The following is a 17944-nucleotide window of genomic DNA, read 5'->3' on the forward strand; positions in this document are numbered from 1 at the left end:
TTATTCATGGAAGGTTTTGCATTGGATTTGTCACTCTATAGATGTACATTTTCCCCATCTGAATTCTCAAAACTCTGCATGGCGGCTTATTGTTGAGTTTCGAGAATATGGATGGGGAAAAAGTGCATCTAAAGAGTGGCAAATCCAATGCAAAACCTTCCATGAATAAATGGTCTGTTAATATGCAAGTCTTGAGTCTTTTTTCCCATTGATGTGCTGCACCTGCCAGCAGCATTGTGTCTTGAATTTTAATCATTCTGGCCCATGTTCAGGGACAGTTTGTTAGTTTGTCGTCTGAAAAATGAGATTTAAATTTTTTTTAGCCCCACCCATCCTCCAAGGATCTTGGGATGGTGTGCAGGGTTTTTCCTCCTCCCTTTTTGTCCTCGCAACAACCCTGTGAGGTTGATTAGGCTCAGAGGGAGCCGCTGGCCCAAGGTCACCTGATGAATTTTATGGCTAGCATAACCACTACGTCACACAGGCTCCGCAACGGAAAGGAGCCAGATCAGGGGTCCCCGGCCTTTCCGAACCTGCGGTCACCTTTGAAATTCTGACACACTGTGGTGGGCGCAGCCACAAAATGGCATCCACAAAATAGCTATAACAGGAGCCAGAGCCAGCCACAAAACGGCTACTGCAGCTTACCTCAGTCACAAAGGGAAGATCCCTGTGTTGTGGTGGCAGCTGCTGCCAAAGCAATGTTTCTAAAAATCTGCACAGCCACTCAAAAGCCTTGCTGGTCAAAAGCCCCACCTAGCCCCACTCACTTTCTAAAAGCACTTGGTGGGCACTAGGAAAGGTGTTGGGGGTGCCATGGTACCCATGGGCACCATGTTGGATACCCCTTGGCTAGAGGCTTCCTTTACAAAAAGTCAAGGTCAGAGGATCATGGCCACAGATTGCAATAGCCGTTACCTTTTTTTAATCCCCTGGTGGCATGGCGGGGGAAAATGCAGAGAAAATGGTAGCCGGCAGAGTAAAACGCTCACAAAAGAACGACTTGTGTCATTCGTGGCGGTGAGGACAGGGAAACAGAATCCTTGCTGTGTTCGTGTGGCCTAACTCTGATATGGTTGCAGAGCGTAAGGGTTGCTTATGGTTTCCTGGTTCTGTGAGTTCCTTTTGTTGCTTGCGTGATAAATTTATGTGAGTAATCTAATCAGATTTGGAAGGGTTTCAATATTTGTCTCTTGGCACCTGATCTGACCCACTGCATATAAAGGAAGACTGGCCCTGGCACTTGGAGTCTCCCAGACCCTAGTCTGATCCTCTAACCACTGCACCACACTGGTTCTCTAGCAAGCACATTCCAGGACAGTGACCATAGAGCCTGGCCTGATAAGAGGTCATTTCCTGTTTCCATGGATTGGTCATAATCTTGGAGCTCCCTTGAGACAAAAACATCGCCTGTAGAGAGCTACCCCTGTCACCCAGTTGCAGAATATCTGAAATATGAGATTTTAATCTTTTAGCCTTGGAAATAGCAGCATAAAAGGAAGCACCAGAACTCAGAACTTGAAAAGCCATCATGTTTAGGGTTGAGTCAGAAACTAATCAGTCACTTGACTGGTCAAATATTATCATGTAATGATCAAGTACTTTTAAAGCATGTTGTTCATTTAGAACAACAAAGAAAAATACCATTGACACTTATGCTAATGACCAAAACGGTAATTGAGAAACAATGACATTGCATGTTAAAAATATTGTGAATTATTAGAAATGTTAGCAATGCTAGACAAAGTTTCCATAAATATTATTTAAACTGTGCTTCCCTTTTGGTGTTTATACAGTTACATAGAGGTTTGGGGTTGTGTGTGTGTGTGTGTGTTTTAGAAAAATGTAATTAAAACAGAAATAATAACAATAACAAAACTCAGCTTTTAAAGGCAGCTGTTTTTGCTAAAAAAAAAAACAGCATCATGATGAAATTTAAAAAGGAAATGCCACCGAAACAGTGGCATTCTTGGCTTTGTAGAATAGTTGCCAATATCTGATCTCAGTCAAATAAGAATCAATCAACAGTATTTTGCCTGCATCTCAGCCCTAGGTTTAATTGGCTCGCATTTATGAAATGCGCAGTCTTTAAATGGCCCTGATCTTGTCGATGCATACCAGATATTTTCTTTGTTGGAATCAATAATGCATAGTGAAAGCCTTTTTTAAAACGTGAAGGCTTTAGGCAGACACCTTGTGGGCAGTAGACGCTTGACGCCAGTATCCCGAGAACTTATCATCCGTAACCGCATACGGTACTTTGGCTGTGGAACAAGACTACTGCCACCTGCTGGTTGGTTGTGAGTTGTACAGCCTTGTTTAACTTGCTATTATGTTAAGATTGAGAACCTGGCAGGAAAGAGGAATGCGTTGCGCTCAAAAAAAAAAAAAGATTGAGAACCTGGTTTTAAATTCCGAATATGTTGTTTTATATGGTGTATTTTAAATTGTTGGAAGCCGCCCTGAACCCTGCCTGGGGGGGAAAGGTGGTTGGGGTAGAAGTTGCATAAAAGAAATAAATATCCTTCCTTTAATGGTATAGCTCCTAGCCAATAGGCTGTGAGCTAACCACACTAAACTGCTGGGCAGGGTTTTCAAAGTTATTTTATTTTATATAATTTATTTAATTGTATATATGTTCTTTAAATTCTCCTTGTGTCCCTTAAGTTCAAATAAACTCAAAATAAATTTTACTACTGGAACTGTGATTGCTGGATCACAACCACCCAGAAGAAAATATTGCTTATTAGCCACAGGCATGTCTATATCATGAATTGCTCGTTATAGGAAAATAAATAAATAAACAATAGAGTTAATTTCTCAGGTGAAAGTCAGTTCTAAAACTGAAGTTAAAAGCATGTATTCATAGGTTTAATAGTTTAACGGGGAGGGGCCGTGGCTCAGTGGTAGAGCCTCTGCTTGGCATGCAGAAGGTCCCAGATTTAATCTCCAGCATCTCCAGTTAAAGGGACTAGGCAAGTAGTTGATGTGAAAGACTTTTGCCTGAGACCCTGGAGAGCCGCTGCCGGTCTGAGTAAATATTGACTTTGATGGACCAAGGGTCTGATTCAGTAGAAGGCAGCTTCACGTGTTCAAGGTTCCATAAATCAGCTAGTCTGTCTGTGTCCTTTATTTTCCTTTTACAGTCCATTTCCCTAATTTGGATTTGGGGGAAGAGAGGCTGCATTGTCTGGATACTGTAAGAGCAAAGATGACGTGACCGGGCAGGGGGACGGCCTCCGTGAGACAAATGTCTGGCCATTCACATTTAACTCAGAGGGTGGGAAACAGTCTGCATTTTAAACAAAAATGGATCTCCTGAAGAGGAGAGCTGAATCCTACCCTCACCTTGCCTCGGTGCTCTGTGCGGCTTCGATCAATTTACGTCTAACATGGCTGCCTTCTGATGTCAGAGTCAGTCTTGAAGAAGGGCAGAAGGCAGCGAGTGCAGTGAGATAAGAAGTGGGAAGGTGCAGGGTTTTAGTTCCCTTCATCCATATGCTCTGTTCTTGGTAAAAATAAAAGTAGGCCAACTCCCCTGCTTTTGATGTGAAAGCAAAGTACGTGATGTGAAAGACCTCTGCCTGAGGCCCTGGAGAGCTGCTGCCAGTCAGAGTAGACAGTGCTGACCTTGATGGACCAAGGAGCTGATTCATTAGAAGGCAGCTTCATAGATGTTCAAAGAGGTAGCCTTGTTAGTCTGTTACAGCAGTATATTAAAAGTCCCAAAGCCCCTTAAAGACTAACTACACTTCTTTTAATATGAGCTTTTGTGAGTTATGGCTCACTTCTTCAGATATGTGAAGGGAGAGTTTTACGGATACCGTGTACTGCCAGAAAGACAACTAAGTGAGTTCTAGATCATATCAAGCCCAAATTCTCCCTAGAAGCTAAAATGACTAAATTGAGGCTATCCTACTTTTGGTCACATTATGGGAAGACAAGAGTCACACTGGAAAAGACAATAACGCTAGGAATAGTTGAAGGCAGCAGGAAAAGAGGAAGACCCAACATGAGATGAATTGACTTAATCAAGGAAGCCATGGCTCTCAGTCTACAAGACATGAGCAAAGCTGTTAACAATAGGACGTTTATAGGACGATCACCCCTTTACACAATCTGAAGTAAGCTGTGACTCACGAAAGCTCCTATTGAAATAAATGTGGTTAGTCTTTAAGGGGCTGCTGGACTTTTGTCTTATTTTGATGTGAATGGGCAGACACGTGTCTGTCCGTCCCCCATCCTTACATCTAGATTAGCCTTCCGTGTGGTTTTCAAAGAGCTGTGCAGAACACCTGTGGGAAAGAGAATTTGGCTCCACATTTTGCAGACTGCGACATCGTCTCACTGTATAAACATTTTACTTCTTGGGAACGTTGCTTGAATTAATATCTTGGCTGTCTTTCCTTGATATTGTTTATGGGTTAGGGAAGTACTCAGTATAAACACCTGGTGCTCTCCAGAACTGGAACGTGATGTTAATTTTATTGTCAGTCTGATTGCTGGGCATTGCAGATAAAGTAGCTTTTTGTTCAATTTATTTTGTAAAAAAAATCCAAAAATGGAAGGCATGCAACAGCTTCCGTAAGATTAACCAAAACAAAAAATGCAGCGTGGCAGCTTTCGAGTTCTCCAGAACTCTGCATAAGGCTGGGTGCGGTTTTTTTGTAAAGGGGAGAAAGAAGATCTCTCAGGTCATGGATGTGAAGACCTATTTCTCACCATCCTTTATAGACTGTTCGGTTGACTTCCGTGGCCACATGATGCACGCTCGGCATGCTGGGAACGAGAGGCAAAATAAAAAGGGAAGCCATCCAACTGGAAACATAACCAGTAGTTGCTTAAACTTCTCTCCCACGTCAAGCAAGACATAAAAGTCCCTTAAAAAGACAAAAGCAAAGAAAAAAAACTAGTAGCTCTTACATGAACATTTCTGAAGATTACTTTTAGCCTGGTTTCATGTGGGTTTTTTCCTCTGCGTGGAAAGCAGGAAGCTTCTCCCCCCACCCCACCAAGTTAAAGGGGAAAATGTCCACATGACACTGTGTTCATTTCCAGCCTGACTCACGGCTAAATTGGGGGATTCCCAAAGTAGATAAAAAAGTGAACAGCTGCATTGGTACACAGCAAAATAAAGGCCACATAATACCTCTTATTACATGAGGCTACATGTCTTTTTGCTGTGGACCAATGCAGTGCCTACTTTGGGGTAGATTTTTTTAAAAATATTTCCCATAAAGGAAATGACACACAAGCACAAACTCAGCTCTAGCACTAACTGTTTTGACCCATTTGGCCTGGGTGGTTTTGGATCAGCTGTTTTCCAGCACTGACCTTGTGGTTTTTGCTGTTCGGGCAGCCCTGAATAAGCAGGTAGCAGCTGTAAGTGATAAGGAATGCCCTGGAGGCTGCACATTGCTGTCACATTTTTGGGCAGAATCAGCCCTTTGGAGAATCAAGGCCCTGAAGAGCCCTGTCGAGGTCTTAGGCCATTTTTGCATGGTAATTAGCAGCACGTTCCAGGCTGAATTGCTCCACATGTTTTCTTGAATTTTTCATGCTGAACTGTCATTCTGGAAGTGATTGCGAAGCCGGCGCATACCTGCCTCGCATTACTAAAGAGCCCATTTAACGTGACCTTTGGTGATTGCCGCGAAGAACCCCCCTGAACCATGCAAAATAACAGCGGCGGGTTAGCTATGCACATGCTAATTGCTGTGCAAACAGGAACAAAGGAGCAGGCGAGTGGGGGTGGAATTTCTCCTTTTGCTTCGGGATCATGAATAGACATTTTTAAAGTCGCATTTTAAAAAAGAGCTTTGAGCGAGCATGAAAATTGACTGTGCATAAATGGCCTTAATGTTTTCCTTCTGTTTGTTGCAGATTCAGGGGACAGCCTGTCCCACACCACTTCATCCCCGCAGCCCTCGCCAGCCGCTTCTGCCCACGCCTTGAGGATCACAGACCCATCTTCATCTGCCGATCAGGCCGCCACCGACACCTCTGCAGCGGAGGAGACTGCCAGCGAGTCCGAGTCTGTCTTCCTGCCAGACTATCTCTTCTTGTCCAACTGTGAGACTGGCAAACTCAGCCACGTCAGGTATTCTAAACCTGTGTGTCCCGAGACGGCGGTAGCCAGCCCTGCCTTGGGACTTCCCCACCCAAGCACACTCACCCAGAGCTGGCTTGAGATGGTCAAGATGGGTGGGAGAAGGATGCCTGGTTCCCTGGCGGGTGCGCGGGAGCAGGCCCATGAGAGCTGGGAAACCATGAGGCCGGCCCCAGCAGCCTCTCGCTGAGACACAGCAGGGAGAAATGCTGCTGCTGCTGCCCAAAATAAGCAGCCCCAGTTCCTCGCCACCTCTCAGCTGTTGGGCGGCGAGAGGAGGGGGAAGACGCTCCCGCAGAAGCATACATGTGGAGGTCTTTTATAGGTTAGGCCTTTTATAGACTTTGGGGTTGGGGACTGGAAGGGCGCGGCTAGAGGGGCCTGGCTGCTCTATATAAAGGCCATAAATGCTGAGGCCAGGGAGGAGGAAGGCTGCTGAGGTTGGAGCAGAACCAACAACCTCTCAGCCAAGGGATCAAGGCAGGAGCTCTGGAACTGCCTGCTGCCTGATTCTGAGAAAGCACCGGCCCAGAGCGTCAGGGGGAAGGTGGAGGGGCAACGGCCAGGTACCCTGGGGTCATATCCGCACACTGTAACACTGCACCATCTTTTGAACAGTCTTGCATAACGGACAGCCTTGAGATGAAATGCAACCTTGCTTGTTTGATTTTAGAGCCAAGATGGTATATTGGTGAGAGTGTTGGAATAGTATCTGGGAAACCCAGGTTCAAATCTCCATGTTGCTATGGAAGCTTGCTGGGTGACCTTAGGCTAGTCCTCTATCTCTTAGCCTAACCTACCTCACAGGGTTGTTGTGAGGATAAAATGGAGAAGGGGAGAGTTGTAAGCAACTTTGGGTCCCCACAGGGGAGAAAAGTAGGGTATAAATTAAGTAAGTAAGTAGAGCCTGCAAGAGAGTTCTTCTGGACCACCACCGCCAGTTATTTATGTCTCACTTTCATTTTTTTTGCACTCCTGGCACTGTACGTAACCAGAGGTACAACCAGCACTGCTGGTAATATTGCCGGGGATATGGGACATGCCTACAGGCTGGCATGCAGATTTGTTTCCCAGCTGCTGCTAAGTCATAACAGGAAAACGGACGTTTCCAGATGCTGAGCACATACACACACACACCTCCCAGCTTCTGGATCAGCTGTCCAATTAAAAAAAAAAAACACCCTGAAAGAAACTTCTATTTGATGTTGCTTTGAAGTAAAGCGAGAACAAAATGTGATAATACAATAAAATGGCGTAGAGTCATTCTGCCAGTGTGAGTGTGTAAGTCCTCCAACTGTCACTGTCCCAGAACAGCAGCAAGAGGCAGATGACGAACCTCTTTGTCTTCCTTCCAGATGCCACAGTTGGTCCAATTCTGATCGATCATTGGATCAGACTTCATCGGATGATGTCTTTGTTGACTTTGTGGCCTCTCAGCCCTCGCTGTATTTGCAGCCATCGGGTAGCCTGCTGCAGGAGATGGCCCCGCCAGCCAGTCAAGGGGTCCTTTCCAGGAGCACAGACACAAACAGGCCTCCTTCCAGCGACTTCTCCTCTTCCTCTCCCTTGTCAGGACCTCCCTTAACACCGACCCTTCTAGGTGACAAAAGCCAGACCGCCCTTTCTTGTGGCATGCCTGAACTCGACGTTCTGGCCAACACTCCACCACCGAGGCCTCCGAAGCCGACACACTTCTCAGACAGAAGGGCTGAAGAGCTGGCCAGTGGGTTTCTTCACAACGGACACGTGAGGATCTGTGGAGCTCAGGGGGCCTTGGTGCCAAGGCGGATCTCCTTGTCTGGTTTGGACGCCGTGCGGAATTGGAGAGGTAAGGATGGTTATGCTGCTATCATACGGCCCTTGCACAAATCTATGGTGAGACCACACTTGGAATCCTGTGTACAGTTCTGGTCACCACATCTTAAAAAAAAAAGGATATTGCAGAGCTTGAGAAGGTGCAGAAAAGAACAACCAAAATGATCAGGGGGCTAGAGCAACTGGCCTATGAGGAGCGGTTAAAACACTTAGGGCTGTTTAGCTTGGAAAGAAGACGGTTAAGGGGAGACATGATCAGGGCTGGATTTAGGTTTGATGAGGCCCTAAGCTATTGAAGGTAATGGGGCCCTTTATATGTCCAGCTGTCCTTTGTCAACAACAAATTGTCGCTGTTTTTTTGTGTTGAATATATGCTATATGGTAATTTATGGACCTAATAGGTATCTAAAGCCATTTGCACATAACAAAATATGTATTTTATCAAAGTAATTGTTAAACTGAAATACAATTTAGATAACCAGTGATATTTTAGGGAGCAAACCAGTGATATTTTAGGGAGCAGGCTAGCAGGCGGGGCCCATTACTTACATTATAGGAGCCTACACAACACAAAACACTGTTGCTGTATGTAGGTTTTATTTTATTTGTTTTTTATCTTATATTTTGGAAATGTACATCCAGTTTTTTTTTCCTTTAAATTTTTTTTTGGGGGGGGCCAAGAGAGTGGGGCCCTAAGCTATAGCTTGTTTAGCTTATACGTAAATCCGGCACTGGACATGATAGAGGTCTATAAAATTATGCATGGTATGGAGAGAGTGGACAGGGAGAAACTTTTCTCCCTCTCTCATAATACGAGAACATGGGGTCATCTGCTGAAGCTGGATGGTGAGGGATTCAAAACAAATAAAAGGAAGTATTCACACAACGCATAGTTAAATTGTGGAATTCCCTGCCCCAGGATGTGGTGATGGCTGCCAATTTGGAAGGCTTTAAGAGGGGAGTGGACATGTTCATGGAGGAGAGGGCTATTAATGGCTACTATTAAAAATGGATACTAATCAAGATGCATACCTATTCTCTCCAGGACCAGAGGGGCATGCCTATTATATTAGGTGCTGTGGAACACAGGCAGGATAATGCTGCTGCAGTCATCTTGTTTGGGGGCTTCCTAGAAGCAACTGGTTGGCCAGTGTGTGAACGGACTGCTGGACTTGATGGGCCTTGGTCTGATCCAGCAGGGCGTTTCCTATGTTCTAGTATGTTAGAGTTGGTCCCTCTTGTCCAATTCCAGATTTGGAAGGCCCTCATTTGAGACACACACAAACACATATCCAAAAGATTATGCCCAAGTAGGATAATGTGCCAGATTGTTGTACGTTATCTCTCAAGCCTACCAGCCTGCCCACTCAGGCAACATCAAACATTTCTTGTAGCAGTTCCACACATGCTTGCCCTTTATCCATCTCCATATGAAGCTGCCTTATACTGAGCCAGAGCATTGGTCTGTCAAGGCCAGTATTGTCTACTCTGACATCTAGTGGCTCTCCAGGGTCTCAGGGAGAGGTCTTTTCTGTCACCTACTACTGATCCTTTTAACTGAAGAATCCCTGGGATGGAGCCTGGGACCTTCTGCATGCAAAGCTAGTGGTCCACCACTGAGCCACAGCCACAAGCCCAGGTAACCTCATAGACATGGGATAGCCTAGTAACAGTTTGTACTAGTTTGTTTGTTAGTTAGTTTGTTTTGCATTGCATTTCTAGTTTAAAGGTAAAGGTAGTCCCCTGTGCAAGCACCAGGTCATTACTGACCCATGGGGTGATGTCACATCCCGACTTTGCTAGGCAGACTATGTTTGCCATTGCCTTCCCCAGTCATCTACACTTTACCCCCAGCAAGCTGGGTACTCATTTTACCAACCTCGGAAGGATGGAAGGCTGAGTCAACCTTGAGCTGGCTACCTGAAACCAACTTCCGTCGGGATCGAACTCAGGTCGTGAGTAGAGTTTTTGACTGCAGTACTGCAGCTTACCACTCTGCACCACAGGGCTTCTTACTGTTTACTGTTCCATTAACCAACTTTCAACAGTTGTTTTCAGGGTAGTTTACAGCAAATAATTTTTTATATCCCTGGTAATAAAATTCTAAAAAAGATTAGATACAAATATTAAAAATCAGTAGTGAAACAAACCAGCAGAAGGCCTCTAGTAGACAACCCCTGGTTCTCCCATCATCCCTTTTGACTGATACAGCTGTTTTCCTAAATCCACCTTAGTGGAAAAGCTCAAGCGTGCCCATGGAATCGGAACAGTTGTATTCTGGCAACAGCAGTGGCAGCCTAAGGAGCTTGATTTGTTAGTTTTTTCTGGTTGCCTCTCAGCTTTCTGGCTCAGATAATTGTGACGATTGTTATTGAAAATGCCTGCCTCCTGGTGCTTCCATATCAGTTCTTTAATGAGAACTGCTTCTGAGTAATCAAAAGCCCGCCCCATCACCCTTCAAGGAAGGGAGAGGAGGGATGTGGTTTGGCTGCTAACGCAGAAAGAAAGGCAGCTCAAGGAAAGGGCATATAGGAGTCTGCGTCAGGCTGACCCTCCTGATCCCGCCTCTGTGGCAGGAGCAGTGCTGGAAAATATGACCTCAGTGGTACCCGGTACAACACAGGTGAGCACCCTGAGGCATCAGTTTGGAAGATGAAGGGGTAACCCTCAGACCAGAAGCCAGGGCCTCTGTGCCTTGAAGTGACTTGGGACAGGAACCCCTTGAGGGATATCCTTGATCTATAGATTTTGCGGCTTGGGGAATTAGATGTGGCACACCTCCCTCAAGTATTAAAGGCTTGGCAAGGAGGAGCATGAGCCGTACCCCATGTGATGGCTCAGAGCTCCGAGCCAGGGTGGCCTCACCCTAACATTTGGGGTGCACATCTGCAGACAAGGCTTTTGGATTGGCCCTTGGATTATCCCAGCTCTGGTGTTGGCTCTCTTCATTCCACATTTGCGGACAAATATCCCAAACTACATCCACCCTCCCAAAGTTGGAGGGCCTGTTGAAATGAGCACTCCGCAGCGATGGATGCTCTCTTGGAGGAACAGAACATAGATTAGGAAGAGTACCAGAAAGGAAACTACCAGATAAGCACCACAGAAAAAAAATCTTATAAAAGAAAAGCTTCTTTAAAAAAAATTCCAGAGCAGATATTTTTGCAGTGTTTTCCTGGGTCTTCTTGGGGTCGCACAAACTACTCTGCGAACAGCTGGCAACTGCCTTGTAGCTCATGAGCTCCCTGTTGGAGACCCTTGGCCAAGATGTGCATCATTTGCACAGGGGGCAGCTGCTGGAGCACATGGCTCTCTGAAGCATTTTTAACCTATTAAAAATGTGATGGGCTTTAAAAGATAATGGTTTAAAATATAATGGTTTAAGGGTGCCTGGATTTTTAGGTTAGGTAATAGAGTTAATTGTAAATTATGGTTTATTTTAATTGTGTTGAAAGAGTTGTGAGCCGCTTTGAGCCTGACTTGGTCAGGAAAGGGCAGCATAAAAGTCCAATAAATAAATAAATCCTAGCGGAAGTGTTTTCCTCCACTCTGAGCCTCTTGCGTCAGGATAAGGCACTGTCCACTGGAGAAAAGTCACCTTGACAATGAGCAAGAAAATGGGGAGGCATGGGAGGGCATCAGACAGATGACGTGATGTCACTTCCAGAGAAAACCTGGAAGTGATGTCAAGCCTCTCTAGGAATCACTCTCTAGGAAAACTTGAATTGTTTAGCTTCTGTCGCAAATGACATTTTTTCCCCAGAAGTGTCTTTTTGTTATAAAGCCAATGAGGTGCATCAATCAACAGCAGTCAGAAGTTTCCAGAAGCGGTCAGAGTTTCCATAAGCACGCGTTCCGTAAAGGATTTCAGGTCTCAGGGCTTGGAAAGACTCTGGAGAATTCTTGGGAAAGATCTAGGAGAACAGACTGGGCTGAGCTTGATGGACCAGTGGGTTGACTTGGCCTGAAGTGGCTTCGTATGTAAAGGGACCATGATTCAGCAGTAGAACGCCCACAAAAGGACCACGGTTTTATCTCTGGCACTACCAACCCAAAGCTCTCAGGCTGCTGGTGCTGGGAAAGACCTTTCTCCGACTGAGATGCTGGAGAGCTGCTGCTGATCAGATCGCACAATGCAAAGGGATAAGGCAACTTCAATCAGCTTCTCAGTAACTGGGAGGCATAGGTTTTCTGTGCCACATGAGCGCTAAGAGAACCCCGTCTTCAAGGCTGTTGCTTTCAATGTTTTGACACAAACATAGGTCCAAGGATATCATTTTAATGGTTGTGTGAATGCAATACTGTCTAGCACTCTAATTCCGCATGTGATGTACCTGCAAAAAAGAAAAGGCATGGATCCTCAAAGAAACCTGTGTAACAAGGCTGAGAGCAAAAGGACCCTAAATCGAATATGTGTTCTTGAGAATCAACCACTGTACAAAAATGTTCACTATTTAATAACTTGTATGTGTACAAGCCACAATAGTAAATAACAAAGTGAGTCATTTATACAAGCCAGATTAGTCAATAACAAAGTACATTATGGCCATTTATGCAGGGTCAGTTTTGATGCTTGCTCAAAGCTGTTTTTCTAAATGCGACCTTTAAAATGCTTATTCACGGCCCCGATGCAAAAGGAGAAATTCCACCACCCCACACTCACCTGCGCCCTTGTTCCTTCCATTAGCAACCTCCGTTTGCATAGCTAACCCCGTGGCTGTGAATTTTGTTTGCTGCTTTGAGGGGATTCTTCAAGGTGAGGGCAGAGCAAACACAAAAGGTTGCGTTAATGGGGCTCTTAAGAAATGCGAAGTAAGTATGTGCCGGCTTTGCAGTCACTTCCTAAATGACGGTTCAGCGTGCAAAACTCAAAAAAAGCTGCGGGGCACTTCAGCCTGGAACGAGCTGCTAATTACCAAGCATAAATGGCCTAAGAATTCTGCAGGTTTGTGCCTTTCATTTAGATCGAAGGTATAAACATTGAATGTCCATGATGGACAAATAAAATCTGATGAAGGTCAGGAAATTAGTTTTTGATCCTGGGTTACGCATATTGTAATTGCTATCCACTGTGTGGGTTTAGCGTCCTTTTGTTGTTGGTTTTGTTACACAGGCATCTGATCAACAGCATTATCGAGAGAGTGGTGTTGTGCAAATATCCCCGAAGTCAACAAGAACAGGTTTTAGAATGTACAAATTATGACCACTGCAGCCAGCGGCAAAGGGTGGCAAAGTTGGTCATCTGTTGTTCTCCTCTCCTCCATTTTCTCCTCACAACAACCCTGTGAGGCAGGTTAAACTGAGAGTGTGTGACTGGCCCATGGTTACCAAAGGAAGAAGGGGCCCCAGTTATACCTGTGGCGCAGGGCCCACAAATACCTGGAACCGGCCCTGATGATTACTACAAGGCCATTTCTGCACAGGCTGTCTGCCCTAGGTACAGAGCTCCTGGGAAACAGTTCCTCCCCCCACCTGCTTCCCCACAGTATCATGGTGCATTTGTGAACCCCCTGGGGTTTTTCTAGCTCTTCTCCAACCTGGTTTATTAGGACTAAACAAAAACATCATAAAACAGTGAGTGGCTTGCTTACTGTCAAGTCAAGTTTATTAATACAGTCGACTGACCAATCACGTGCCAACACATCAAAATTTCCAGACACAATAGTTTTGTACCGCAGAATCACAGATGATATAAAAGGTGTAAGGCCAATAAAAGCAACCCCTGGTTAAAATTATCACATTAAAATTGTAAAATATTCTAACATTCTCTAATAAAGCTATGCGTATTTTAATAGCAACAGCGCAGAACTTGGCAGTTTGGAGCATAAGCCAAGGGTCTTCTCCTAATAGGAGCTTCTTTGCCAAAAGCTCAACTGACTCCTCAGGGAATTTACCAAGTAGGGGGGAAATAAGCATGCTTCGTGGTAGAATGGGCAACATATCAGTGCATGTTTGATGGTTTCAATGTCCCCTGTTCCACATGGACATAACCTCTCTGATCTAGGAATCTTCTTATATTTCCCCTCTAAAAGAGCCAATGGTAGGGCCTGGCATCTGGCAAGGGTAAAGATAAAGACCTTCCTATAATTAATAGACTCAAGGTGATTAAAAATAAGCTGCAGGTAAGACCCAAGTATGTAGATTTATCAGGTACTAGGAAAAATGGTGGTTTTCCAAGGTCTGTCTGTCGTTCAATGTCTTCCACCCTTTGCTTCAAGAAACTTGATGCTCGGTCTATGTCCATGACTAACAGGGTAGGTGGAGAAAAGCCCAGGCAGGCCATTTTATTAAGGGCCATCTTTAGCCACGTTGACTGGAACTTATCCTGTAGAAGCAGGGGTAGCAGTCCTTGAGGGATAAGATTTAATTTGAGCCAAAGGATAATGGAAGCAGTACAGACCCTTGCCTCCACCCTCGCCAGTCCTGCCTCCAGTCTAGCAGTAGCATTTGATACACAACGAGGTAAATGGAGGGCTGCTCTCAAGAATTTAGATTGAACCCACTCCAGTGGGACAAAAGTAGATGAAGGTGGCCCAAGTAAAGTCCCATATGTCAGTTGTGCCAGTGTTTTCGCTTGGTCAAGCTTAAGAGCGTCTGGATACTGATGCCCTCCCTTAGTTCTTAAAAATTTAATTATGTTTTGTGGCATTTTTGTTTAGTCCTAATAAAAAAGGTATTATATTGGCATTGTTGTGTTGGGAGTTTTGTTATGAACAGCCACAGATTCCTAATGTCTTGTTCAGGAATTTATCCTCTCATACAGAGGTATAGTATAGTGAAGAAAGGGAGGAATGATAGACCTGAGCCCTTCCTGATGTGAGACCCTCCACCCAGTTCTGGCATTGTTGGACAGAATAGTAATTTCCTTCAAGCCACATGCTATATGCAATAATTATGCTTCCTCTTTTATGCTTATCAGTTTCTTTTTAATCACAATGTATTGACCTTTTAAAATTTTTTGCAGCTGACATGGAAGAAAACTCCTTAAGAAGCAGGGATAAGCGGCTTAGCTTGAACTTGGTAAGTGCTCTTTCTTGGCAATTTGAATTTCTCTAGGAAGAGAAGCAAGAGGGATGCATCATAGATTAATTTTCAGGCAGCATTTATCGGTTTGAAAGTGGGATTATTTATGCAGGGCTGTTTCCCTCACAGTCACCCCGCCGACTGCTTTGGGGCTTCCTTTTGATTATGCGTGCCTTTCCCGACCGTCAGAAGCCGCCTCGCTCTCCCCACGCATTTCTGCATGTTTTGCCCATGTTTTCTGGATGCTGTTTTAGCCAGTATCCAGAAAACGCTCAGGGCAGTGCTCAAGGCGAGCTCTGATGGTTGGGAAAGGCATGCATAAGCTTTTTTTAAAAAAATAACACTATATTGTCGAAGGCTTTCACGGTCAGAGTACATTGGTTCTTGTAGGTTATCCGGGCTGTGTGACCGTGGCCTTGGTATTTTCTTTCCTGACGTTTCGCCAGCAGCTGTGGCGGGCATCTTCAGAGGAGGAACACTGAAGGACGGTGTCTCTCAGTGTCAAGTGTGTAGGAAGAGTAATATATAGTCAGAAAGGGGTTGGGTTTGAGCTGAATCATTGTCCTGCAAAAAGTATCAAAGGTAATGTTCTAATCATTGTCCTGTAAGTATCAAGATAATGTGCTAATGAGGGTGTGATATGTTAATATGGAACCATTGTATCCTGAAGTGATCTGTTAATGTGTGAAATCCATGCAGATTAGCGAAACGTCAGGAAAGAAAATACCAAGACCACAGTCACACAGCCCGGATAACCTACAAGAACAAATAACACTATATTATTATTTTTAAACTTACAATTACAAATACAAGCCATACAAAATGAAATAAAACATACATCCTAACTACATAACATAATACCAAATGTGCCTTACTTTATCCTAGATTGACCATCTATTCAAACAATTTTATTTTCTACCATCTATTCATTATTACTTCTTTACATTCTTCTATATGAACATTTAAGATTAACCATTAAACTAATATTTAAATCTGCATTAAAGTAGAAAGATTTTCTTATCACACCATGCCTAATTTTCTTAAACGTCTATGTTAAACTATCAGTATTGTTTCTCCAAGATATTACACCTATATTTTAATCTATATTACTTATTATTTCATATGAGTTATATGTATTTAATCTATCTTTAGAATGCTAAATAAGGTTTTTCTAGAATCATAAACTTAACTGCTATAGCTACTGATTAACAGTAATATTTAGAAAAACAGGGCCTGCCAGTTATGAGTTACATATTTGTATATTCATAATATGGCTTCTATTTTCTTTCCGGTTCTTTCATCGGTCTTTTACTCAGTAGCTGTGTTAGCCTGGCCAGGGAAAGGCATGCTTAGTTAAAGGAAGCCCTGAAGCAGTTGCAGGGAGTGACCATGGGGAAACAGCCCTGCTTAAATGACCAGACAAAGGGTTGAGATGACTTTGTACCTGTTTTCAACAGAGGAGAGCCAGATAACTTCCAGCTCTTTGTCCCTGTAATGTCTGGTATTCTGAGATGTAGAGCCTTTTTGCTGCCATAGCAAATGGCCATTGGTAGACCTATTCCCCCATTCCCTGGGGAATTGGCAGGTGCGATAGTCTGAGGGCTACCCTACGAAAGCCAGTCCAGCCTGATTTAATTATGTGATACAGGGAAACTCCTGAATAAATGGTGGTACAAATTGCACAGCTATACACTAACATGGAGCATCTTGATGCTGGGGGGGACGACGACAGGGTGGGATAACCCAGGGAATCGGGTTCAGACAATGGCTTTTACTGAGCATAACTCATAATTTACTGTGCCATTTGCTATATAAAGAGGTACCACAAAACGACCCCCCCCCCGTATGTAAAATGTGCAGGGGTAGCCTTTGCTATGAACAGCCACAGATCCTAGCTGTCCCAGTCTGTGATTTAATTCCACCCTTTGGCCATCCAAAGTTATGCAGGCCAGAGACATGGATTTGACCCGCTGTATATTGGATTCGAAAGAGGATTTGGGGGGTACATGCAGATTTAAAACCCTGAATCAGGAACTGTCATGACCCCCACTGGGGTGGCTCTGGACTCAGAAGCCTCCAAGGAGGAGCCAGAAATGTAAGAACATAAGAAAAGCCATGCTGGATCAGACCAAGGTCCAGCAGTCTGTTCACACAGTGGCCAACCAGGTGCCTCTAGGAAGCCCCCAAACAAGATGATTGCAGCAGCACCATCCTGCCTGTGTTCCACAGCACCTAATATAATAGGCATGATCATAAGAATGTAAGAAAAGCCCTGCTGGATTAGACCAAGGCCCATCAAGTACAGCAGTCTGTTCACACAGTGGCCAACCAGGTGCCTCTAGGAAGCATTCATTCACCTTATGGGCACGGGATGTGCAAAAAAGCCACATGTGAAAAATGGCAGAGGTTTCCTCCTTCGGCAGCGAGGCCTAGAAATAGGCCCCTGAAACAGAACTATGAAAGCTGCAGTTTTCCTCATTCTGGAAATTTTTTCATGGTGCTGAGCTGCTAATGTGCAAACTCCTACCAGTCACCTAATCTCTTTGGTTTCATATTCTTCATTTTCAGATATCTCACCTTTGGTATGTAGAAAAGTATGGGTATTGCGTCTTCAGAACGCAGAGGAAGCATGCTCTGGCAGTGCACCATCTATCTTTCACATTTTTTGCATTTTTTAATTTCGCTCTTCTGAGATCCCTGGGTGGCATTCACAGCTCGCCCCTCCTCCATTGTAGGTTGCACTCCTCACCAGCCTTTGGCCATTTATGCGTGGCTGTTTCCTCATGGTCAGCCTGCCCGGGGCATTGCTTTGATTATGCATGCATTTTCCCACTGTCAGAGGTCTCCTCACTCTCCCCCACCCCCCGCATTTCTATGCGTTTCCCTGTGTTTTCTGGATTTGTGCTTAGCCAGCATCCAGAAAACGTGGGCTGGGGGAGCGAGGTGACCTCTGACAGTGGGGAAATGCATGCATAGTCAAAGCAAAGGCCCGAAGAA

The 17944-nt window shown here is 44.6% G+C and overlaps 1 protein-coding gene across 1 annotated transcript in view; it reads left to right on the top strand.

The window, feature by feature from the left end:
• The window catches only part of GAB3 (GRB2 associated binding protein 3), a 120576-nt gene that overhangs the window by 89371 nt on the left and 13261 nt on the right, over positions 1-17944 (top strand). The window contains exons 3-5 of the mRNA XM_056859661.1: positions 5884-6100; positions 7465-7937; positions 14889-14944. Coding sequence (XP_056715639.1) covers positions 5884-6100; positions 7465-7937; positions 14889-14944 — 746 coding nt within the window. The remainder of the gene's footprint in view (positions 1-5883; positions 6101-7464; positions 7938-14888; positions 14945-17944) is intronic.

This window comes from Euleptes europaea, chromosome 13 (genome assembly GCF_029931775.1).
Source record: "Euleptes europaea isolate rEulEur1 chromosome 13, rEulEur1.hap1, whole genome shotgun sequence".
In the NCBI taxonomy this organism is placed as follows: Eukaryota; Metazoa; Chordata; class Lepidosauria; order Squamata; family Sphaerodactylidae; genus Euleptes; species Euleptes europaea.